At 57.5% G+C, this 25,679-nt stretch overlaps 1 protein-coding gene across 10 annotated transcripts in view; it reads left to right on the top strand.

Annotated features, from left to right (window-relative positions):
- The window catches only part of RIPOR1 (RHO family interacting cell polarization regulator 1), a 118,465-nt gene that overhangs the window by 35,941 nt on the left and 56,845 nt on the right, over nt 1-25,679 (top strand). For 3 of the 10 annotated variants that reach the window (XM_048816419.2, XM_048816415.2, XM_048816417.2), the window contains exon 1: nt 8,112-8,286. The exons of 6 other annotated variants lie outside the window; for them this stretch is intronic. In XM_048816419.2, the coding sequence (XP_048672376.1) occupies nt 8,127-8,286 (160 nt within the window). In that variant the 5' untranslated portion in view covers nt 8,112-8,126. Of the gene's footprint in view, nt 1-5,302; nt 5,400-8,111; nt 8,287-25,679 lie in introns of those variants that run through there. One more of the 10 variants, XM_048816426.2, reaches the window with a different exon arrangement.

Raw genomic sequence — 25,679 nt, 5'->3', positions numbered from 1 at the left:
TCTTATCAGCTCCAGGCCAGTTTCCTAGTGTGGCTGGGACCCAGGTGTGTCTGGGCTGAAGGGTAGGGCCAGGTTCGAACTCCAGCTGAGGCCTAACCCCCTCCGTCTACACACATGTTGTGCTGACTCAGAGCCCTAGCGCCCCATGGGGATGGAGGGTCTGAGCCTCTGGCAAGCTGGGACCCAGGGTTCAAGCCCTGTTGCTTTGGAGCGTGGGCGCAGCCCCGCTGGATTCATGCACTGGGAATCCACCAATAGTATCCCAAAATCTCACGGGCCAACTCTCTGTGACCTCTGGACAGTCGAGTTGCCCCATGCTGCACTATGAGCACAGGGCCCAAGCAGCGCTAGGAGGTGTGGGAGTTGAGGGCTGGACTCGGATGCACAATGCAGTGTGGATGCTGGAGCCCTAGGTTAGCAAACCTAGGGTCTGCTGACTTGAGTTCTGCTAGCCCAGCCCTTGCACCATCACTCACACTGATGGTTGGCATTAGCCCATGAAAGCCAGGGCTCCATCTCCATCCTCGACTCTCCTTGTCTAGGGCCTAGGTGTCGCAGCCTAAGTGATGCGTACAACTACCTGGCACATGTGGGGCCCAATAGGGAAGGCTGGGTTTACATTGCTTTGGGCTGGTCTTGGGCCGATAATGTGAATTAAGTAGCGCGTGGGTGTTGTCTTTCTGACAAGTATGCGGGGCAGCGTCTGAGTCTCTCCTTGGGACCGTCAGGAAGCACCGGCAGGTGGAGGTGACTGGCATGGGTTAGAAACCTCTGCCAGTGATGCGTTGTCTGCAGTTAGCTCTGACTCATGGGGCAGCCTGCCCTGGTCCCTGATGGACCCGCAGAGCATGGAGCAGGGCTGGCTCATCACGGCGGGAACCAGTGTGGCACAGGGACCGAAAACCAGGGCTGAATGGCTGGGGACAGCTCAGCTGCCCATGGCCCCAGGCTGAGGGCGCGGAGGTGGCAGCTGGTGGTGCTGGGGCTCTGTGCCCGGGCTTAGCTGAGATCGGAGTCGTTCTGGAGGGGGGACTGGACTTCTGAGGGTTGCAGCCTGGAATCTCACCCCCTTGGATAGTGACCAGGGCCAGGCTCCCCGGTGGCTTTTGGGCCAAGTGGATTGAACTGGCAGTTTCTGACTCTGTCCTGCCCTCCAGCTCCTTTACCTACCCAGGTCTCCTATTGTTTGCACTTTTGTCTGTCCAGGTTCAGCTCCATAGGGCGGGGTCCTGCCTGTTGCTTTGTCCGCACGGCCCTGTGCATGCTGGCAGCCCTGCGTGCCCATTGCAGGTGATGAGCACAGGGCCCATCCGTGCATTTTGCTACTGAGCTGGGGGTGGGGTCCCTCTGACGCAGGGCTGTACCGAGGGCCTCTCAGGACCGAGTTCCCAGGCAGGAGAAGCTGTTCTGTAGCAGCGAAATGCTCTCCCTTCCCTTTTCTGTGCTCCTGCGGCAGGCTTGAGCTGCCAACCTGCATTGAAACCACACCAGAGGGTTTGAACCAGGCACGACAGCAGGACCTGCCGAGCTGGATTCGCGCTCTGCTGTGAAGCTGGCAGAGCTGCACTGGGCTGGGGAGGGGCTGGTGGACCCTGCGTGAGAGGCACTAGCAGGCCTTGTGAGGACAGCGGTACCTTTGGCAGGCTGAGTGGGTATGAGTCTCAGGCCTGCTGAGTTGCCAAGTAAATGAAAAGCAGCTACGAGCAGGGGGAGGGGAGGGAAAGAGAGGAGAGGAGCAGGGGTGGAGGGGGACACTCGTTCACTGCTTGCTCCTGGTCGGGGGTGGGTCGGTGTTGCAGGTGGGGGGGAGGCTTAGTGCAGGACGCCCAGGCGCTCTGAGAGCTTGAGGCCCCCCCATGTTATCGCTGCCCTCCCAGCTCCCACTGAAGGGCAGCTGGTGGAACTTGCCGGAAGCGTGCCTGGCCCCCCGCCCCAGGCTGGCCTGTGGGCAGTGCGGCAGAGGCCCTGGCCAGGAGCTCTGCTGGGCTGCAGCTGCGGGCAGGGAGTGCCGGGAGCACAGCCGTTCCAAGGGGTGACGTGGAGTGGAAAGGCCCCGAGCCAGGGCCGTGTGCTTCTCGCCAAAGAGAGTGGAAGGAATGAGCAAAATGGTTCTAGCCTCTGCCGCCCTGCTGGGACCGGGGGCCGCCTCAGGCGCCCCCAGGGACAGGCTCAGTGTGGCCACATAGAGCCATCAGCAGCTGTCTGAGGGGTGGCCTGGGGGCCATGAGCAGCCTTTGTCTTCTCTCCTGGCAGAGCAGACACAGCTGATGGCTGGCAGCTTTTGCGTCCTGTGACTGACAGGCAATTACTAAGCCTCTCCAGGGAGACACAGGTGGCTCTTGGATAGAGGGCTGTGCCTCTGCTGTGCTCGCCTCCCCCCATGAAGTTGGCCTGCAGACGGCCCTGGCTCTTCGTGGCAGCAGAGACCCTGCAGGTGCAGCCCCTGGGCTCGTGCCTCGTTAGGGGCCGGATTCAGGGCTGGTGGAGCAGGGGCACCTCTGCTCACGTCTAGGCACCCTCCTGAAGCCAGACATTACAAAGGTGTGGGCCGTGTCTCTGTGGGGGCTGGTCACTGCACTGGGGAAGAGGGGTGCGTGGTATTTCATTGTGTTAGCTTCCTAGCCGGGCTCTGTGACTCTCTCTGCTCCGCAGCAGGGTCTGCTGGGCAGCGCCACTCAGGGCTTAGATCCTGACATGCCCACAGCGCGTTCTGGCCTGTCAGCGTTAACCCCTTAGTGCCATCCGATGTCAGCCCTCAAGCTAAATGGGAAATGCTGTTGCATGGAGAATTTATTCCCCTCCCCTCGAGTGTGCATGCCGGGGATTTGCTGTGGAGCTACTGGCAGGCGAATCCAAACCTCCCTTCATTTGGAAGGGTTTTCCCTATTTGATGGGTGGAGCTTGAGTGGAGAGGGCTCCAGGGAGCTTGGAGCAGGCTGTGCCCCTGGCCCAGACAGTGCTGAGTGGAGACCTTTGTGGAGTTAATGTTTACTAGCAAAAGTGCATGGTGAGGCTCCCTGGGTGCGGAGAGGGGGGCCAGAGTGGCGGGTGGGGAACTGCCCAGTAGCGTAGCTATTCCCCACTTCCTCTCCACCTAGCCCCTCGGCCGCAGGGCCTTGTTTCTCACCTGTGGCCCATTCGTTGTGAAGTTGCCACCTGGGAGTTCTCCCAAGAGAGCAGCCCATCCCGGTGCAATGGCGGTACACGCTGCTGAGCCTGCGCTGACGATGCTGTCCTGGGGCCTCTCAAAGCTAGAGGTGGGGAGCTGCCAAAGACCTTGTCTTTGCTTGCGGTGGCTGTAGGCCATGTGTAGCTGCATGCCACAGGCTTTGTCCGCACTCGCTGCAGTGTGTAGCTACGTATGGCAGCTAAAGGCTTTGGCAGTGGGATGTGATGCCGCTACGTGTAGCAGTGTAGGCATGGGAGGTGCAGCCTGGGCATGGAGCAGGCAGTACATACTTCCTGCGCTGAGGGGAAGCCAGCAGGGTATTTGAGCCCCACCGAAGGGGAGCCAGGTCCAAGGAGCCCAGCATAGCCGGAGAGGGCATGTGATTGTATTGTGAATACCTGCTCCCTATTGAGGGTAGTGTCACTAGTCAGTGGGTTCACTTTGTGGGCAGAGTGCCACTCCACTCCTCATCCTCCTCCTGCCCCGGCCTGGGTGTACCATCCAGAGAGGACACCTGAAGTCAGTACGTTTAGCTTGGGCCAGACGGAGGGTTATTCTGCCCTGGAAATCCAAGGTCTGGCCGTCTAGCTGATTGCAGTCTGGGGGTCTGCTGACTCGTAAGGCTTTAGTACGGTGCTGAAGGGTGCATGATGCAAGTCCCCGGGTCCGGCAGTATGTACGGCTACCATGGGATCCAGCTGCCATCGGACAGAACAAGGCGCGTCCCCTGGAGCCTCCCCCGTCAGTATGTTCAGTGACAGCACCCAGAGCATACAGCTGGTGGGAAGAGCGGCAGGGTAACTGCCCCAGGTGCTTTGCAGACCTCCAGGCTGGGGAAGACCGGATGGTGTAATGGCCTGACTTGCGCCCTTGCTGCCCTTCCTGCCCTTCTTCTGCCCAGAACCTCCCAGACCAGGAGAGTAAAGAGAGACATGGAACTGCCAGTTCGAGCCTTGTGCTCAGATGTAACTGGGGGAAGCTGGAAGGAGTGTTCGGGAGAAAAGTGACCAGATGGGGGTTGTTTGGGTGTGTTTTGTGGCATCTCTGTGTGCTTCTGCTTTGGTGTCTATTTCAGTTTAATTCCCTAGTGATCATGCTAAGAGGGCCTGTTCTCTTCTTCCTTCTCTACGCTGTTCAGGTTTTTTGTGATCCAACTGCATCTTCTAGGCCAGAATGGCTTATTCTATGTATTTGAGAGGTTGCATGATGCAGTGTGTAGAGGGGTTGGGAGCTGGGACTTGTGGGTTCTCTTCCTGGCTTTGTCACAGACTCCCTCTGTGACCCTGGAGCAGTCCCTTCGCCTGGGTGCGTCAGTGGCTCGTGGTTGGGCATACTGCTCCGGTAAGGAGTGGGACGCCCTGTGAGACTTGCAGGAGCAGTGCCTCAGCACACGGCATTGTTTGTTGTTCCACTTCATTGCCCTGCTTACTTCATTGCAATTTTGCAAACCCTGAACATAAAGTGAGATGAGTGTTCTTGCATCAGACCATTGCTGCCTCTCCTTTGAACGATGGGACGGTCCACAGGGGTCTGGGACAGACGTGGCCCATTTCAAACTAGGGCGATCCTGCAAAATCTAGGCCAGGTGTGAGAGTGGGGGAGCTTTGCAGACCTCTGAGCTGGGAAGGATGGGTGCAGCCATGCCAGTAAGCTCTGCTTCATTGATGGTTGGAGATGTGCTACCCTCACGCCGGTGCATCCACAGCTCTGCCGGCCTGTGACAGGCATGGGAACTGGGGACCAAGTACAGGTCTCCCCAGAGCACGGAGCAGGAGCTTGGGTCAGTACCCAGCATAGCCAGTTCTTGCCTGCTCAAAAGCTGGCCGTGGCAATTCCCTGCTGAACTCTAGAGTGGTTGAGTCCTTGAACCTGGAGCTGACAGAGCCCTGTTAGATCAGCCAGCCTGTCCCCCAGGGTCACCACAGGATTGTTCCTGACAGCAGGGTGGGCTGGGGCTGAGGTGGTACCTGCCTCTGCTGTGTCAGGCTGAGAGTGCTGGCTGCTGCTCGGGAGCTGTGGAGTGACTGCCCCAGCCTGGGGTGCCTTGGGCTAGTCTGACAGCACGAGATTCATTTGCTCTTTGAAGCCGGCTGGGCGGTGACCTGTAGCTCGTGACGCAAGCGCTGAGCAGAGCTGCGCACAGCACCCCTGGATAAGAAAACTACGTACAGCTGCAAACTGCGAGGGCAACGGCCCAGACTGTGCTCCCGGCATGCAGAGCCTCTTGCCCGTGAGCTCCTCTGACTCCAGTTCTCTCCTGGGGTGGGTGGGGAGAGGTGGCTGGCATAATGTGGCTAGTGTGGGGCTGGTTTGCAGCCATGGTACAAGAGGGTTTGTGGGTGCGGGCAAGAATGAACTAAACCCTTCATTGTTTTCCTTGATTAGCTGGAAAGGGGCCGCCTCCCTGCTCTGTGCTGGAGGGAGGTGCAACTGCCCTTGCAGCACCTCGCACGGAGCTTGTACACCGGGATGCAGTTACATCTCCATCTTCGAGTGCAGTGGGGCCGAAGGGCAGACTCTTGGAATGTGGGAATTCTCTCCCTGAGACTAGGCCTGGCTGCAGATGCCCTCTGTATGGAGCATATTGTACCTGCAGGCTGCAGGTTTAATTGCACTCGCCTGCTGCATCCTGGAAGTCAGGGAGACCCCGGAACAATTGTAGCTGGTGTGTCTTGGCTTGGGCCCTGAGTGAGCAGGGCTGCCCCTCCTGCACATGCCCTCGCTGCTTCTGGCCGCATTGTCTGGAGCTGACTCCCCACTAGGAGGCGCTGTCTTTATGGGGAGGCAACTTTGAGCTCAAGCCTCCGGCTCCCACCCTCCAGAATGAAGCTCTTCAAATCAGCAGGGGAGGCAGCAAAGTCTAGTGGTTAGAGCACATGACTGGGAGTCTGGACTTCTGGGTTCTGTTCCTGCCTCGGCCGCTGGCTCACTAAGGTGGCCTTGGGTGTGTCACTTCCCCTCCCTGGGCCTCAGTTTCCTTATCAGTGAAATGTGTTTAATTGCACTCTCCTGCTGCAGCAAGGTGCTTTTGAGACCTTTGGATGGGAACCTGTCTGGACAAGCTGAGTGTTAGTGTCAAGGTGTTCTCACTGCTGTCCACAAAGGGGGCTCGCTACCCACAGGGGGATGGACGTAGCTGCCCAGGGTAAGGGCCCAGCGAGAGGTGACTCAGGCTGGGGTGGGTCATTTCATGGCCGACACACCCACGTTAGAGACAAGGATGGCTGCAATCTGCTCCCTCACGTGCCAGCAGGTACTTCCTTGGGGCTCCTGGGGAGCAGCCAGTGCAGCCCATCTGTGCACTCATGCCCTAGGGGCTGTGCCTGGCGCTACCCAGGCTCTGATTTCCACACTGGGTTTGTCAGTTCGTGGCATGCGTGTGAGAGACACGTTCCCCCTGAGCTCAGAGTCCAGTGGCATTGGCCCTGGGGAGAGTGGGTGGTGTAGGGCCTGGATTCAGTGGTAATACCCTTCTGCTGGGACTCACATGATCATGGGACCATCTGCCGAGGTGTGAGACGCAATCGAAATGCTGCCAGCTCCATCCAGAGCAAGGCTGCCCTTTGATGGCCCTGCCCCACCCGGGGTCAGCCACGGGATGGCGCTGTCTCATAGGGTGGATAAGAACATAAGAACAGCCACACTGGGTCAGACCAGTGATCCATCTAGCTCAGTATCCTGTCTTTCAACAGTGGCCAGTGCCAGGTGCCCCAGAGGGAATGAACAGAACAGGGAATCATCAAGTGATCCATCCCCTGTCGCCCATTCCCAGCTTCTGGCCGTCATAGGTTAGGACACCCAGAACACAGGGTGGCGTCCCTGCCCATTGTGTCTAATAGCCATTGATGGACTTACCCTCCATGAACATAGCTAGTTATTTTTTTAATGCAGTTATGCTTATGGCCTTCACAACATGCCCTGGCAGTGAGTTCCACAGGTTGGCTGTGTGCTGTGTGAAGAACTTCCATTTGTTGGTTCTAGACCTGCTGCCTCTTAATTACACTGGGTGACCCCTGGATGGGTGTGTGGAATAGTCCAGTTTGGGGGCTAGTGTTATCAGCCCTGCTTTACAGATGACCACAGAGAGGGCAAGGGACCGCTCAAGATCCCAGCCAGTCAGTGGCAGAGCTGGGAATGGGACGCAGGGATCCTGTGCACTAGTCCATGCTACTTTCACCTGTCTTGTGTCCTCAGTGAAGCCTGAGTTGTACAGAGCTTGGGGGAGCGGGGAATGGCTGGCACCATTACCCCATGTCTGCCGTTCCTGTTGGCTACTCATGCTGACTGGTGCAAGAGAGGTCACCTCTGTCATGTGAGGCCTGAAAGCTCTTGAGGGCTCCTGGGGAAGGCCGCCCCCAGCCAGAAGGGAACCATAGCTGGAGCTGCCTGCACTGACCACAGGGACAGAGCTGGGCTCAGTGGGGCAGAACTGAGCAAGCAGGAACTTCAGGAAAGCATCCCACTGGGCCCTGCTGTTCTGGTCCTGGGGGCCCACCCAGGCTGAGTCCTGACCGGCAGCCCCCACCCCTCAGTGCTCCACACTGGGCCTTTGTCAGTCTTGCTGGCCCCAAACACCTTTCCCTTGTGACCCAGTGTGACTGGAGTCTCTTCTGTGTGGGTCCGTGGGGGCTTGAGCAATTGGCTCTTGCCAGTAGTGCCCTCTGGTGGGGGCTCCCCCCCCCCCAAGCCTTGCAGGACACGGGCCTGATTCTGGCATGTCTCCCCAGGGCCCAGTGAGCACTGTGGTACCAGTCTCCTCACTGCAGTCGCCCACCGAATGCAGGCTCTGAGTGGCACTCGGCCGGGCTAAGCCCAGACTCGTTGCCAGGTTCCTGGCTTGCCCCCTTCTCTCCGTGCCAGCCTCGCAGCGCTGGGCGCTCTCCCTATCAGTGGGGGCTGGGGGAGGAGTTCCCAGCTCTTTGCAGCTGATATCCCTGTAGTTTCCTGTCTGAATCACATGGCTGGAGCCAGTTTCCATGGAGAAGGCGAAGGGGGTGGGCTCCCGTGTGCCTTTAAGACTTCAGTGTTTTCCTTCTGTCCATGGGAGTGGAACAAAGGGAAGGCGAGTGGCTGGCTGCGTGCTCCCTGCACGCTCGCTCTGCTTTGGCACCGGACATGTGAGTGCCAGTGGGTGGAGGGGCAGTGCCGGAAAGGGGGTGGGAGTGATGGGGGGCTGCTGGCTTGTTTAGGGATGCCCCCTCCCCCCCGCTCTGGTATTTGCATCCTGCTGAACAGGCCTGTGGGGGAGATGCTGGGCCGAGTGCCTGTAGAGAAGGGGACGCAGCCCAGAGCTGGGCCAGCAAACCTTGGCTGTCCCTGCAGGATCTGGCTGGTGCTCATGGTGGTGGCTTTTGCCTGCAGGGTGATCTCTGGTTAGCGTGGTGACACTGGTCTGAGCGCGGGCTTGTGGCCTTTTGACAGGCAGGGCATGCAGAGCCTTAGGATACCTCCTTGCAGTCAGTGCTGGCCGCTCTGCGTGCCATGGACCAGCCGGGCTTTGCCAGCAGTCATACCTGGCAGCGCCTGCTCTCTGGGCCACGGCTTCGCTCCTGAGCCCTATTGTTCTCAAGTTCAGCCTCGTGCTTGGGTATTTACAATAGTTGTAATCCAGGGGTTTGGATTGATGTCCCTGGGGACCAGGATAGGCAGCCCCCGTCCCTGCTGCCAGGCCAATAGGCCCTGGAGGGACCCACTCCGAGATATTCAGGCCTTGGTCTCTGCAGAGCAGGGGTCCATGAGTGTCACTGGGCTGAATGTACAGCTGCTGTGTCCTCTCGGGACTGGGTTTAATCCCCTGGTGCTGCCCATGGCCCGTTTCATGCAGACACTAACCTCGGGGCGCTTGGTCACGTGGATTTTTGCAAGCCAATGATGGCTGGGGCTGACCACATGCACGCTGAGTTGGTGGCAAAGCGCCCACTGGCCTCGTGGACTGAGGCTGATAGCAGTCAAAACCCCGCTTGTTCCTGTCAGGGAAGGATACGTCTGGTTTCCTGGGAGGCTCGGGGAGAACTGGAAAGGACTAATTGGAAGCCAAGTCATTGCATAGAGGAATCTCCCCAAGCCACCCCCTGCCTGGGGCTTGGTGGGTTCACCCCTCGCTGTGTGGCTCCCAGAGGTGCTGTGCTGCTGGACGAGATTCAGGCCAGGGCCAGCTGGAGGGCGATGTCATTCGCAATGCCCCACCCCTGCGGCTGCATCCGGTTCCCAGTGCCTCAGCGCAGGATCCGCAGTGGCTGGAGGCTGGGGCCCTTGACGTAGGCAGGCTGTGGGGGCACTTGGGAAGGCCACCCACTGCCAGTCGATCAATGGCTGTTTGTCCTGCTGGCGGCTGCCTCCTCCCTGGGTTAGCACTTTCTCCTTTCTCTGCTATTGTGACAGGCTGAGGAATGCTTAAGGAATTGAAAGGACAAACCTTGCTTTGTTGCTGCCTTGGCTACTCCCATGTATTCCTGCCCAGCCACTGCCTGCCCAGAAAACTGGGGTGGGGGTGGGGGTGTTAATGCCCGCTTCCCAGTCAGTTCTGCTGGGATGCTAGACCTGGGTGTACCCCAGAACCTTGCAGTGAGCCGGATGGTGCCTGGAGAATGGGCAGGCATCTGGGCCAGGCCTGGGAAATGTTACCAGCCACCCACTAGCCAGAGGCCAGCTGGAAAGGGGTTGGGGGGTGGACAGGGGGCACTGGGCTCTGCCCTGACCCGGCTTGGAAGCTCAGTCTGTCATGCTGGCCCCTAGCTAGCTGCTGTCTGACAAATGCCATCCACGTCCACCCCCTCCCACCCCCACAGTGTTCCTTGGAGGTGGGGCATTGTGACAACCGAATTGCAGAGCTCACACTTCATTAACCATACCTCCCTGACCCCCACCCTGTGGCAGGTGACTGATGAGGTGCTCAGAGCTGTGACAGATTGAGGTGGCATACGTGCTGACCAGTAGAGCTGGGAGCAAATAGTTATACCAGGCCCCACACGCCTGGGTTAGTGCTGGCTAGAACCCTCGCAGGGGCAAGCGCAGGGGGTGGGGGAGTTGGCTACCCTCCCTGGGGCAAGCGCGCATGGCAGTGGCTGTGGGGGGGAATTGACAAACACCCCGTGCGGATGAGCCTGCCGGGTGACTGTCCTGGCACAGGCTGCACCAGCGGTGAGCCTCCAGACCTGCGGGAATCCTCTGGTGCTGAGGAGCCACCAGCACCTGCTCAGGGCCGGCGGGTGATGTTCTCAGGGCTAGAGGAACCAGGTTACGTGCCCGTCAAGTGCTGAGGAAGGGTGAGAAGTGCCGAGGGGGCGCAGGAATGTCTGAGCTAGTGCTGCTCCTCCAGCAGGGCGCTGACTCCTGCCTTAGGGGCCTCTCCCCGCCAGCACCTGGAGAGGGGGCTGCTGGTGCTGGGGGGCAAATCTGCTGGCCCATGACACAGGGGCTGCATCCCTGGGTCTCCATGGTCCCCTCTTGGCCCGGGAATGGGGAGGAGCTCTGGTGGCGCAGGACCCATAGTGGCGCCTGGCCAGGCCTTCTCACTGTCCCCTTCCTCCTTGGCCTCTCCCTCGGGGCTATTTATAGGGACATCCACTCTATTTCTGTCCTGCTGAGGGAGATGCGAGGAAGTGAAGTGGGGAGGGGGTTGCTAGGGCTGATCCTGTTTGTGCCTCAGAGCCCCTGCTTGGTCTGCCCCCAAGGACTCAGCGCTGAGTCCTGCATGCACCCACCTTCTCCCTGCTCCTGGGACTCGCTGCTTGGCAGGGATCTGACCTTGCAAACCCAGTGGGGGAACCCCTGTGTCCCCACTGACTTCCTGGGGCCTGGCTCTAAGGGCTGCTCTCCATTGCTTCTCTTGGGGGTGATTTTTTTTTAACACTGAAATAGCTACGTTGTGCAGCCCCTAGTGTGGACACAGCAACAGGGGTCTAAAGACACCCTGTGCCAAGACAGCTTATCCCCCTGCCCTATAGGAATAGTGCACTGGTGTGAGCATCTTCACCCTGGGTTCACAGTGTCCACAATGGGCAGTCAAATCAGCCCTGCCTCCTAGCACCAGGATTGGCAGAGGGCAAGTGGTGGCCAAAGCACCTGAGCCAAAAGCGGCAAAGCAATGCAGCCCCCATGGAATAGTCCCGCCCCATTGATTGGGGGTGAAACCAATCGGGCTCCGTTCCATTTAATGGGACTTTTAGGGCAATTGTTCTAGAAACGTAGAATCTAACAGAGAAGGGTGTCCTGCTGCGGCGTTTAAACCATCTGATAGGATTTAATAGAGAAATCTGTGGCAGAATTTATGTCTCCTGGGTGACCTAAAAATCTCTAGGACTCTCAAAGGAAGGGCTCAGGGTGCCTGGAAAATACTGGTTAGCAGATTCCTGAGGCTTTGACCACAAAATCTATCTGTAGGGACTGGCTCCTGGAGAGCAGCGGTGAATCTTAGTCCCGTGGGTGAGGGCCGCATGGAAGCGGGAGGGAACTAGAAATGGAGCCTTCCAAAAGAAAACCAGGGACTCAGGTGAGAGGAAAAGCCAGAGTAGAAAGTCCACGGTGCCTGGAGGAGCCCTGAACATGACAGGCCAGAGCTGTGTGGGAGTGACAGGAGGTGCAGAGTGGAAATGGGGTGAGAGCCTAGCAGTGAGGGGAATTAGACACTGGAATAGTTAACCAGGGGGCTGGTGGTCTTGCCATAGCTTGGAGAATAGGTAGCTTTCTGTCAGACATGCTGTAATCCAGCTTCTGGGATGAGCTCCATCATCTAGGTGGGCAGGGGGCGGAGCGACTGGTCATGGAATCCCCTTCCATTATGGGCCCTGGGGAGAACAGGGCACCTGCATTGTCCTCAGCATGCTCGTGATGCTTGCAGCTCTGCATTAAGACAATAATTGTAATCAATTCTCAGGCTTCAGACAGGTGCCTGCAGGGTCAGGAAGGAATCACCCTCCCAGATGCACAATTGGTCAGATGTTTGGTTTTTTTGTTTTTGTTTTTTTTTTGCGGGGGGGGGGGGGGTTGCCTTCCTCTAAAGCATCAGAGATTGGCTACAGCTGGAAACAGGACAGGGTTGCGGGTGGTCCAGACTCCTCTGTTTAGATGCCTGGGACTTGCTCCCATGCTCAGGATCTAATTGATCACCAGGTTTGGGAAGGAATTTTCCCCCAAGTCAGATTGGCTGGGACCCTAGGGGGGTTTCACCTTCCTCTGCAGCGTGGGGCACAGTTTTTCTTCAGTTTTTCTTCTGTCACATCTCATCTCATCAGTCCCTGCCATTCCGGGGCCCCTCAGTCCCTGCTGCTCTCTGCCTGTGGCACACGATACTTTAGTCTCCCGAGGACAGAAATGCTTCAGGCAAACATAACTGAGCTCCATGCGGGGTGTCTGGGTGGGATTCATTGGCTAGAGGACACAGGTGCTCAGACTGTCTGAAATCTAGGAAAGGGGCAGGAAGAAGTGTTGGGAGACCCGCCCAAGAGGTTGTCCATCAATCTGCAGCTGCCTGGGGTGGAGCAGGGCTGCGATATTTAGTTCATTTTTGCGGGAGCATTTTGGGGATCGGAAGGGGACATCTCGGGTCTGTGAGCCTGCCAGCAGCCTTCAGAATCCAGAATGAGAGCCCTGTGAATCCAGCTTCGTTCCAGGCTGGCGGCCTTTGCTTGTGCGGGGCTCCAGGGAACCGGAGTGAGGGGTGAGAAGTGCGTGGCTTTGCAGACTGTGCCTAGACTTGCCATGGCTTTGTTGTGGATCTTGCATGACGCATGCTGCATCCCCTGCTGCACTCCCCTCTCTGCTGGCCAAGCACTCCCTGTGGGAAGGCCCCAGGTCCCAAACCCCTCTGTGATCAGATCCTGCTGCTTCAGCGGGAGTCTTGCCATTGATGTCAGTGGAAGCAGGAAGGGAGACCTTGAGGTTCATGCCGAATTCCCTTTGCTCTCCCTTCCTTGACTTCGGTGCCCCTCGCGCTCAGGATGGATGGGCAGTGCTGAGTAGGGAGGACGCCTGGCAGAGAGAGAGCCCTCTGGGCACAGCTGGTTTCACTTCTCAGAGCAAACCCTTGAAAGTGGTGGCATGGGATTGGCATAAAACCTACACAGCTCAGCACAGGCCAGGGCTGCGTCTCCTCAGAAAGCCCTACATTGCATTAAGCCTCAGGGGTAGTGTACACAACACTCTGCACACTGGTGTTACCAGCTCCAGCCAGCCGCAGAGCACGCCCTCGCAGGTCTGTACACACGCACCTTGTCGGCCATGTCTAGAGTACTTGTGCGTAGCTGTGAGACCAAAGTGATTTGATGGGCTAGCCAGGCCACCTGAGCTCCTGCTGCAGGCACCACTTTGCTGCCATCTGTTTCCAGTTAAGGTGTCACCAGGACCTGTGTGTGTCTGTACTCGTGCATGCGCACAAGCACGCTTCTTACTGATCTTTCAGAGGGGATTGCTGTGTGTGAAGGGAGGGCCACATGGCTTCAGAGTTCGGGAAGAATGGCAGCAGCCCCGGGTTTTCTCATCCCTAACGCTTCGGCCTGCTCAGCGAGCGAAAGGGCTGGGCTCCTTCCAGCTAGCAGCATCGCAGTGCTGGGTTAATGGCTGGCTGGACTCCTCGGTTCCAGCTCAGGGGGATCTGGGATACAGAGCTCCTAAGTGGCATAGGCAAATAAAGTAGCTATTCCCTGGGTTCCTGTGAGAAGACTCTACAAACCCCTCCCACCCTGAGCTCTGAGAGTTCAAACCCAGATCTCCTCCCCAGGCCTCTCCTTGGACTTGGCAGTTCAGCACAGACGATGACACTCTGAGACCAGACTCTGGGGGTGCTGGCCACGTTTTAGCCCAGTACGGTGGGGGGAGGACGATGGGACATATGGAGACTACAGAACCCAGCATGCAATGCTTCCTGTTGAGGCTGGTCACATTGAGGTGGAGTAGTGCATGCTGGGATCTGTAGTCTCCATGGGCTGTACCCCATATTAACATCGAGGGCTGACATGGTTACCCTCTAGAACCCCCTGGGCCTGGCTGCCTGCTGCTGTACAGACCCAAATGACTGGGTGTGGGTAGGGCAGTTGTGTGATTGACCCCTCTGAGTGTGGGTGGGTGTGGTCGAGGTCACAGTTGCGGAGGTAGCCCGTGTGGGGTGAGGTCCCAGGGGCTGGATCTCTGGGGCGAGGACGCAGCTGCATTGCTGTCTCTGTCCCACTCAGGCTCTCCTTGTGCCCATGAGTCTCTCCCCGGGCAGGGGCCGGCTGCATGAGGCCGCATTAAATCTCTCCGGACCCATGCTGTGTTAGCAATGGCAGGCCGAGGGGCACGGGAGCTGGTGGGCGTTGTGCCAGGGTGGCCCTGGGGGGCCGTGCTCACTCCAGTAGTGGCAGCATCCGGTGTTGGGCAAGGCCTGGGAAGAGACAGCCCATGGCTGGGTGCAGAGGAGCGCTCCCCCCTCGGCAGGCTGGGGCATGCCCAGGGAGCTGACCTGGGTAGAGATCATGGCAGGGCGTGCAGTAAGGGATCGAGTTATCTGCCTAGCAGCCACGCCTTACTCGGCAGGGCAGGACTCACCTTGGCCCCTCTAGCTCTGCGCCGTGGATCTTGGGAAGGCAGTGGCCTTGCTAGGCTGCTCCTCTCCCCTCTGGCTGATGGAGTCTCCTGCTCAGGCCCGGGCGGGCGGGATGGGGGTTGGGGGAAGCAGCTACCACCCTGTGGCCTGCTGGTGGCGGGTGCATCATCTTGTACCTGCCCATTCAAAGTCAGACCTTCCCCTTTGTTCTGGATCAGTGAGCCCCCTCCCCCACTTCCGGGGAAACCCTGGGGCTGGACTGTCCCATGGTGGCTTTTTGCGGTTGCCTTCCCCCCCCGAGCTCTGTGCTAGGTCCAATATTGCACAGTCCCTGCCTCGGCTTCTCCCAGTGGGTGCACAGTGCCCAGTCTGTGGCTTGGCTTGGCATACTGCTTTCCTGCGAGAGGGCACTGACCTCAGAGTGAGGGGTTCAAAGGGGGGGCTGAAAATGAATCCTTCAGTGGCCTTGTGGGGCAGGAGGAGATGGGGACTGGGGGGAGCAGTGCATGTTAGTAAAACTGAGGCCAGGCAGGTGCTAGGCTGGCTCCGCCCCCCACCCCCGATCACACTGCACTCTGCTGGTGCCCCTCAGTCCTGACCCTCAGCCCCCCTTGTTATCCAAGCCCTACACCCCCAGCTCGGCAGGTGCCCCTCGATTCCGATCCACAGCCCCCTCCTCTCCTGGCCTGGGCTCTGCTGGTGCCCCTCGCTCCTGCTTTGTCCCGACTGTGGTGGATTTTGTGGCTCTGCCACTCCCACGGGAGCTGTTTCTCCTTGAGCCCGGTCTCTGGAGGTGACTGGTCTCTTGTGTTGATTGTTCCTGAGGCACCTGCAGGCTGGGGCCAGCGTCCTGAGTGGCTGATCTCTGCTCCCTGGGTGCCAGGAGGGCAGCTCCCCACCCCCCCTTGCGTTTCTCTGCAGCAGATCACTCTGGCAAGGCACAGCTGGCTGGGCTCACTCTGGGGCGAGGTGAGGACGTGGGTGTGACTCCCCTGCCAGCACCCCTGATGCCCAGCTGCAGGTCCTGCCTCTCTCCTGCCCCTGGGCAGTGAGCGCGGGCAGGCCCCAGTCTGAGCACAGGTGCTGTGCCCCTTGCAGCAGGCCAAGGGCCAGCTGATTTCCCCCATGGCAGCGGAGCGTTCCAGCCTTGGGGAGAGCCGGCAGCCGAGACCCACAGGCTGACAGGGAGCTGGCAGGGCCGTGGGGAGGGTGGGCCTCTGCAAGGCACAAGTGGGGCCTTTCAACAGGTGGGAGAGGGGTACATCCTGGGTGGCTGTGCCGTAGTGAGTGGCAGGCAGGCCCGGACGTGTAGCCGAAGGCAGGTGGGTGCTGGTGGCAGAGCCTCGGGCTGGCCCCCTTGGTGTGGGGCTTTCCAGCATGGCTGCATGGGCTCCCCTCAGCTGCTTGGATAGTCCCTGGGCCAGGTGAATGGATCCAGGCGAGCGAGGGGAACTCTGGGGACTGTCCCTGAAAGGCTGGGCCTGAGGTGAGAGGAGAGGTGGCAGAGAGCCCCCCCTCCGGCCCCATCTTCTGGGCTGCACTTAGTTTAACCCCTTCATTGCTGTGGGGTGGCCACTAGCTGCCTGCACCAGCCCTGTTGGAGCCAGCCCATCAGAGCAGCCCATGGTACCTGCCCTCTGAGTTGGGGCCTTTTGTTGGCGGGTGGCTCTGGTAGCAGCAGGGGACACTTCCAGGCGGAGAACTCTGTATCTGAACAGCTACCCAGGGGGGCACCTGAGCCCAGCCTCCTGCTGCTGGCTTTGGGCTCCATCTTTGGGGGGGCCCCCAGGCAGCTCTGACTGAGGGAGGGCCAGGCCTGCCAGCCCGAGGCTGGGATAAAGCCTGGATCCCTCTAGCAAAGTCTGGGGAGAGCCCTGTAGGAACCCCAGCTGCTGTTTGCCTCGCACCTGGCTGCTGCCCTGGCCAGCGGCTCCAATCCTTCCTACCAGCCCGACCCGTGCCCCCACCCCCCTTCCCCCACCGGCCCCACCCATGCGTTCTGTTTTGTTTTGGCTTATCTCCTTCTGCAGCAGCAGGGCTGGGGCTGGGACATTGGGTGGGAGCAAGGCTCATCAGCCCTGGTCTCTATCCCGGTTCGTCCTGCCTTGGCAGCGGATGGGGGTCACTTGGCAGGATTGTTGGGGTGTAGCTCCCTTTGTTGTTTTCTGGCCATTGTGGGGCCTCGGGCACTGGTGACCCTCACTCCCCATTCTCTGCCTGGCACAGGGCAGTCCTCTCCTGAGGGCTGTAACGCTTGGTCTCAGTCCAGTTGTTGGGGTTACTGTGTGGGTGCTGGGGGCCTTTGCTATATAGGGGGTCAGGCAGGATGCTCTGGTGCTCCCTTCTGGCTTTGAACTCTAGGGCATGGGGCTTGGGCTGCGGGGCTGTGAACTGCAATGTAGCCGCTCAGGCTGGAGCCTGGGCTCTGGGACCCTGCACCTCCCGGGAGACTGCCCCATGCCCAGATACAACTGAAGAATACTCCCACTGGGAATGTGCCAACTAGCCTGGTGCAGAGATCAGAACCTCCTGCACTGGGTGTGGGCTGCCGGTCACCAAGGGGTTAAAAGGAGCCTGCAGGAGAAGGGAGAAGTGAAAGGCAGAGGCCCTGGATGGGTCCCAGGGTACCTGGCCTAGGGCAGGAAGGGGACCCTCAGCCCACAGGTCCCTGGCTTTTCCAGGGCTCCTGACATCCGGGGGCCTCTTCTCAGCCCTCTGGAAGCTGGGCAGCAGGGAATGGGGAGGATCCACCCCCTCGCCTCTGGTGCCCTCTTCATCTGCTTTAGCCTGGTGTTCTCGTCAAGATTTAAGGAGAACAGACAAGCTGGCCCAAAACAGAACTGCTGCCTCTGTCTGGGCACGTGCTGTGTGTTGGCTCCGCATGGCTGGGCTGCAGGGAGAATTGACCTCTTTCACTGCCTATCCTGTGCTGGAGGGAGGGGGGAGCGAGGCAGGGATTTGTGTGTGTCAGGCCTGTGTAAAGGTCACTGGCTGCATGCATCTCAGCCAGTCCAGCAACACTCTGTCCTGCACCTTCCCTGTCAGGGCCAGCGCCCAAGGGGACATGCCAGCGCTGTGGTCTTGGGAAGCAAGAGTCTGCTGTGCCACAGTCCCCGTGGCTTGGGGTGCTCTAGAGCACTCCTTTAGGCCAGGCTTCCCATTGCACATTGATCCCCAGGCTGGTCAGCGTGCAGAGCCGAGCGCTCAGAAGTTAGGAAATGCCAGTATTAAGGTTGCCTGGGCAATCTTAACTCTGCCCCTTGTGCACATGCATTGTGATCCAGTCATGAACTCCATGGTTCTGTGCAGCTTATGCTGTAGTACCCCTGCATCACTCAGTCACCAGATGGACGCTGAGAGGGCCGTGTGTGTGTGTGGGGGGGGGGGAGTTAAAAAGAGCACAGAGTTCTCGTGGGGCTAGACCACTGGACTGGAACCCAGGAGAACTGGGTTCTGTTCCTGCCTGGCCTGCAGACTTCCCACTGGGCAGGACTGTTGTATAATAGTGATGGCTTGGCTGTGTCTGGGAGATGTCATGTCCCCACTTCTCCAGTCACCCCAGAGTCTTCCAAGGGAGACAACACCTCAATTGCCTCTGTATAAATCCATGGTACACCCACATCTTGAATACTGCCTACAGACCTAGTCACCCCATCTCAAAAAAGGTATATTGGAATTCAAAAAGGTACAGAGAGGATAGAGAATAACTTCCATATGAGGAGAGATTAATAAGACTGGGACTTTTCAGCTTAGAAAAGAGACAACTAAAGGGGGATATGATAGAGGTCCATGAAGTGACTGGTGTGGAGAAAGTAAATAAGGAAGTGTTATTTACTCCTTCTCATAACACAAGAACTAGGGGTCACCCAATGAAATTAACAAGCAGCAGATTTAAAACAAACAAAATAAAGTATTTTTTCACAGTCAACCTGTTGAACTCTTTGCCAGAGAATGTTGTGAAGGCCAAAACTATAACAGGGTTCAAAAAAGAACTAGATAAGTTCATGGAGGACCAGTCCATCAATGGCTATTAGCCAGGATGGGCAGGGATGGTGTCCCTAGCCTCTGTTTGCCAGAAGCTGGGAGTGGGAGACGGGATGGATCACTTGATGATTCCCTGTTCTGTTCATTCCCTCTGGGGCACCTGGCATTTACCACTGTCAGAAGACTGGACACTGGGCTACATGACCCTTTGGTCTGACCCAGTATGGCAATTGTAAACAGGAAACAAGCAATAACCCTGTTGTTTTTGCCCTCCAGCCCTTTCGCAGCTATTCTCTTTTGGAAAGAAGTAAAAGGGGCCGATGCCCTGTATTTCCCCCCCACCTCAGGTTACCTTTAACTCCCAGCCATGCTGGTCCTCCCATACATGGCCCAAATGACCCAGGTATTTCCAGACCAATAAATAAACTTGCTACCACAGTCGTGCACTAGTGGAGGCTCTTGCTATCCAGTGAGGCTACGGGGAGAGACCCAGAGGAAGCCGAAGGTGCTCTGTGCACCCCTGCTCCCTCTGTGCTAGACGTTAAACTCCCATGTGTGCTGCCTCTTGGAGCACGGCCTGGGCTCTCCAGAGAGGCATTGCTCACCAGCCTGCAGAGACGTGCTCCTGTGATGATTCCCTTAGAGAGGACATGGCCCCTGGGAATGTAGATGCCAAGCAGGGGCTGGTCAGTGACCTGACAGGCAGCAGCTGTAAAACTGATGAGAGGAAATGCTGTTTCACACAATGTGAAATTGGCCTGTGGAACTCACTGCCACCTGATATTGCGGCCCAGAGCTTAGCAGGAGTCAGGAGGGATTAGATGTTGAGACTGGGAACAAGAATAGCCCGTTACAGTAAATATTTAGAACCCCCAATAGTTTGGGAAGGGCACTGCCCTCTCCCACCTCCAGGCCAGACCACCTCTAACTGCAATGGCTGAGCTAGAGGCTTCCCTGGGACTGTCTGCACCTTCCTTTTGAAGCAGCTGGTGCCGACCATGGTTGGTACAGGCTCCTGGGCTGGCTGGACCTATGGATTGCCAGCCTGGGCCAGAGCCCCTGTGAATATAAGCAGGGACTGGCAGAACAGTCCTTTAAAAACACCTCCCTTCCATCTGCCCTTGGCCTTACGTGGGCGCCTCTCCCGGAGGCTGAGTGCCCTGGAAACCTCCTTAGTGATACTTATCCAGGGCCCGTCTCTGCTGCTGTTAGAAAGGGGCTGAGAACTTCAGACGCTTCTTCCTCCAATTGCCCCCGCTTCCTGCTGGATGGGTGGTGTCCCTCATTTCTCCACTGGCTCTCCTCAGGCAGGGGACAGCTGGATCCCAAATGGCGCTGCTCTGGCAGGTCCAGGCTGAGCAGGCCTGCTACCGGGGGCGAGCGTTTGCATTGGGCAGGTAGGCACGAAGGGCTAGAGTGTCAGCTGTGGCAACCCCAGGTCCAGTGGCTGGCTGGGTGACGTTGGGCAAGTCACTTCCCTGTTATGTGCCTCAGTTTCCCTCCCTGTGAAGTGGTGGAAAGGTCAAGCTCAGCGCTGGGGATTGTTATCCTTGTTTGTAATTATGCAATCTAAGTGGAGGTGAATCCCTGGGAGTTTTGTCATACAGCCCCTCCCCCTGCTCTGGACAATGTTTTGGGAGACAGGATGAAAATGATGGCCCCCAGGTTGTGTGGATCAACCTGCTCAGTGTTGGCTCAGCCTAGGTGCAGGGAAACCCGTCAGCGTTGTGACTGACCTCTGCAGGGGGCGCTGGAGGGGACTGGGCATCTGTGGTGGCCGTGCAGAAGCCCTGGCTGAGCGGCTGCCTGTGCCCTAGAGACCCGTGCCACGCTGGTGGAAGTGCTACTTGGGCTGCGTGTCCGTGTAGTCCCACCCCACATCCGTACTGTCTCTGTGACACTGTTGCAGACCCATTGCCCTCCGGTACCTATCCCACAGTTCCTGGCATGGCTGTATGAAGCAGTGGCTCTAGGGAGTCTTGGGGAATTGGGGGAGAAGGTGAAACTCCCCTCATTCCCTCGGTACCTCTCCTGTTCCTCACGTTTGCAGGGGTCACGGCCGCACTGTGTAGTTTGCTACGTGCCATCCCTGCAGCTTTTATCCCTAAGAGGCTCTTGCAGGGCTTCCCATCTGCTATTGGGATCCCCAATAAAGGGAGCAGGTCCCTGCCAGGCCCAGAGGAGATCTGGGATGCGCTATAGCAGGGTGAGTTCTTCCGAGGCCTATGGTAACTGGTGCTGCGTGCTGAAGGGCTGGTACAGGGAGCAGCTGCCTTCTCCCCGGCACAGATTCACACCATGCCGGGGAAGCTCAGCTTGGTACGGGAAGACATCAGCAATCTGGTGTGAGTTCAGAGACCAGAAACCAGCCCCAGGGAGGGCTGGCGGGAGTGACAGGCCTGGGGAGCAGTGATTAAAAGAGCTAAATGAACATGGTTAATTGCATACTGCAGGGGGCCATGGAAGCAGCCTGCCAAGCATCTGCAGGGTCTGAACAGCCAGCAGGGAGTGGCATAGCCAGAGCACTGGGGTGGGATCCCGCTGACTCACTGGAAAAGCTCCTGACAGTGAGATCAGCCTGGACCATTCTCCCCAGGGCCAGGGAAATAGGGAAGCCCTGTCATGTAGAGAGGGCCTGGCTGAGGGGCTGGAAGGCTGGAGAGGACCCGGCTGGAAGGAACAGTTGGCGGGAAGCACTAGGTCAGAGGCTCCTGCTCACACGGGCTGATGGGACCTTTCCTTGGGAGCAGCTGCTGTAGATGCCCCGGAGATGTTGCAGGCAGGGAGTGGGGTGTGGGTCCATGATGCTGCTGGCCCTGCCCTGGGGAAGTCTGGGACCATGTCTAACTTCCTTGTTCCCTGAAGGTGGCACCATTGGCCAGCTGTCTCTGGGCTCAGTCTAACTCTGCAAGGATGCTAATTAGACTGTCTGCGCCATTGCTAGGCTGGTTTCAGAGTAACAGCCATGTTAGTCTGTATTCGCAAAAAGAAAAGGAGTACTTGTGGCACCTTAGAGACTAACCGATTTATTTGAGCATAAGCTTTCGTGAGCTACAGCTCACTTCATCGGATGCATACTGTGGAAAGTGTAGAAGATCTTTTTATACACACAAAGCATGAAAAGTACCTCCCCCCACCCCACTCTCCTGCTGGCAATAGCTTATCTAAAGTGATCACTCTCCTTACAATGTGAATGATAATCAAGTTATTATCAAGGGGGGGGGTGTTAGAAAACCTGGATTTGGGCTGGAAATGGCCCAACTTGATTATCATTCACATTGTAAGGAGAGTGATCACTTTAGATAAGCTATTGCCAGCAGGAGAGTGGGGTGGGGGGAGGTATTTTTTCATGCTTTGTGTGTATAAAAGATCTTCTACGCTTTCCACAGTATGCATCCGATGAAGTGAGCTGTAGCTTACGAAAGCTTATGCTCAAATAAATTGGTTAGTCTCTAAGGTGCCACAAGTACTCCTTTTCTTATTGCTAGGCTGGGCATCCCACTGGCTAATTAACTGGGCTGCATCACATGGTGCTGGCCCATTTGGTCTAATTGCTGACTCCCCAGAGTCAGTGGCTGTGCCCAGGGCGGGGGGAGAGAGGGGTGCTCCTCTGAGTCTGCCTAGCTGGGCCTGGGCGTGTCCGGAGTCCTGCCAGGTTTGGGAGCTGCTGGCTGTGTGCAGAGCCATGTGTGCAGCCACTGGGAGGCCGGGGCAGTGTGGCCCCTCTCCTGAGCAGAGATAGCAGTGAAGCCTGCCAGGTCACAGGCATGACTGTGCCTTGTCGGTGGGATGCCAGGTTTCTGGTTCAGGGAGAGCACAGGGGTGTAGCCCCAGCTTCATCTTCTGGGAAGGGCTGGGAGACCTCATCTGGCTTGAAAGGCGTTGGTGCATGCCTGTGCCCAGCTGTGAAATGGGGTGGGGGCTGCGTGGGGAATGGCGCATGCGGCGCTGACAGCCTGATCCTCCCGCATGGCTCTGCTGCTGGGCTCCTGCCCACTACACTTAGCCTTTGGGCCCCTGCTGAGGAGGGGTGGGGGCCTGCTCTCCCCAAACTCAGGGGAGAGGTTCCCCTTGCGCATTGTGTCTCTTGGATGTTTCCCCGCCCTTGCTCTAAAAACAGCAGCAAACAGGAAAGGAGCCAGGAGGGAGGCGGCTTTTCCTTTTCTTCCTGGCTGGGGTCCGGGCTCTTCCTCTTGGGCCTTTCCCCTCTGGAGCTGTGGGAGGCTGAGACACGGGGGGGATGTGCCCCATCACCGTGCTCCCTACATGGGTATGGGAGCAGAGGCAGCTGGCTCAACTGCACCCTTTGTTACGGTGGTGCAGCTGACATGGACTACAAGTCCCATAGTACAGTCCTCGTCCTTGAGCTGGAGCTCTTGCTGCAGTGCATGCTGGGACCTGTAGTCCCCGTGGCCCGTACCTCCCTGTTAAAGATGAGAACAGGAGATTGGCTGTGCCCTGCTGCAGTGATGCAGCTTTCAGGATCCTGGTAGGCTGCTGATGGGCCCTTGTTGGGGTGCCACTGTTTAGGGACACCTCCCTTACCTTGGCATTGTTCAAAGGGAAACTCCCCCACCGCTTAGACCCTTCCTGCCCTCAGCCAGAGGCCTCTCTGGGGGCACCATTCAGGGAGTGAAGTAGGGTTGTCAGGTGTCTGGTTTTCAACCAGAATGCCCGGTTGAAAAGAGATCTTGGCAGCTCTGGTCAGCACCGCTGACTGGGCCATTAAAAGTCCGGTTGGCGGCGCAGTGGGGCTAAGGAAGGCTGCCTGCCTGCCATGGCTCCGTACAGCTCCCAGAAGCAGTGGCATGTCCCCCCTCCAACTCCTATGTGTAGGGGCAGCCAGGGGGCTCCACACGCTGTCCCCGCCGCAAGTGCCAGCTCTGCTGCTCCCATTGTTTTGGAAGCCCGGCCAATGGGAGCTGCAGGGGCGGCACCTGCGGGCAGGGCAGCATGCAGAGCTGCCTGGCCACGCCTCCCCGTAGTAGCTGGAGGGGGGACATGCCACTGCTTCTGGGAGATGCCGTAGGTAAGTGCTGCCTGGAGCCTGCACCCCTCATCCCCTCCTGTACCCCAACCCTGATCCCCCTCCCATCCTCTGAACCCCTCGATCCCAGCCTGGAGTCCCCTCCTGCATCCCAAACCCCTCATCCCCAGCCCTACCTCAGAGCCTGCACCCCCAGCCGGAGCCCTCACACCCACCCCAACCCCATGCCCCAGCCTGGCGAAAATGAGCGAGTGAGGGAGGGTGAGTGACAGAGGGAGGGGGGATGGAGTGAGCGGGGGGTGGAGCCTCTGAGAAGGGGCAGGGCCTCAGAGGAGGAGTAGGGGGCTGGGAAAAGTTGTTCAGTTTTGTGCGAGTAGAAAGTTAGCAACCCTAGAGTGGGGCTGTTACCGAGGTCCTAGTGGGGGCCAGCTATAGTCACTCAATTAGGGTGAACTGCAAAGAATGGGGCAGCCAAACCCCCAAAAGCTGCTGGATATTCCAATACTTAGGTTCACCAGGCCAGCATAAAACAGCTTCTTTATTACCTTTCTGGTTACTCAGAAATCCAAACAACACAGGTCCCTTAAAGGGATCCCAGCTTCAGGACTCCATCCAGGTACCCACGTCAGATATGACGACAATTTTTGTAAATCTTATTTCATCATATAAAAGAACAGGTTCTACCAATCCCGAAGGATCAGACACATTGCCTCCCAGGTTAACGAACATTTCAGATCTTACCCAAATACAATTCTAGCAATTCTTATTAACTAAACTAAAATGTATTAAAAAACGAGAAAGAGTAGGGTTAAAAGCCCAATATACATACAGACCTGAGTTCAATTCATTGAGGTTCAGATTCACAGCAGAGATGGTGAGCTTTGTAGTTGCAAAAAGTTCCTTTAGAATTCAGTTCATAGATCATAGTCCAATGTCCAAATCTCATATTCAGGGCGTACCAGCATAACTGGGACCTCAGTCTTGCGACTCAAACTTCCCCTGATGAAGTCTAAGGAGATCTGAGATGACAGAATCAGGACCCAAGGATCTTTTATACAATTTCATATCTTTTGACAAGTTGGAATTCTTCAGGGAACAAAAGGTAATTAGGCTGACTTTGAAGGAGGTCCATCATTGGTACTTAGCTATAGGAATTAACATAAGGCCATTTGCTTGTTCCTCCACTATTCACAGTACATTTCAGAGAGAGATGAATACCGAGATAGCCCGTGTTTACAATTTGTTTACATGATAGGATGCTCTTTTGACCTCTGAATTATCAGAATACAGCATAGACAGGGTCTGTTGATTACATTGTCCACCCTACTTATAGGTATGTAAATACACAAAAACAAAAACATTATCTCCGCACATGTCTTCTGTGGGATGTTTTTGCAGGATGTTTAACCTTTTCTAGACATGCGTCACAGGGGCCTTGCCCAGCAATGGCATTAGCCACTGGCAGGGAGTGGTCTAGCAATGCACACTAATGGCTAATGGACCTTTGGTCCTCCCCTGCCCTCAGTGAGACAGGAGGGGCTGCACAGCCTGGGGCAGAAAGCTCAGTGTTCTCCTGCCCACCCCTCTCCGCGCCCCCAGAAAGCCCCACATTCCAGGGCCATTTGGAAAGTTCCCCCATTTGGAAAGTAGTGAGCAGCAGCTGAGCTGTGAGTACCCAGTGTGAGAGGATGGCTATCCCCAGGCATGCAGCCTCAGTCACCTTGCCAGGCACAGAAGGGCTGTCCTTCAGGGATACCCTGCCAGGGCCTCGGCCAGTCGGTATCTGCAAGAGACCAGCCCAGGGGAGTACTTGGAGAACAGCAGCAGCACCGAAGGGGTGGGAGGGAAGGGCCATCTGGGGAGCAGCGAGCCTGCTGGCTTGGTGTAACGGTGGATGGGGATGTGCTGCTCTGAAGGGTGTGAAACACCGAGGGGAGAGGAACAGAGTCAGGCGGTGCCAGGGGTGAAACGGAAGCTGAGTAGCAGGGAGAGTTAGGAGAGCGTGGGGGAGCCCCCTG

The sequence above is a fragment of the Caretta caretta genome, chromosome 12 (genome assembly GCF_965140235.1).
Source record: "Caretta caretta isolate rCarCar2 chromosome 12, rCarCar1.hap1, whole genome shotgun sequence".
Taxonomy (NCBI): Eukaryota; Metazoa; Chordata; order Testudines; family Cheloniidae; genus Caretta; species Caretta caretta.
This window is presented reverse-complemented; position numbering and strand designations above follow the sequence as displayed.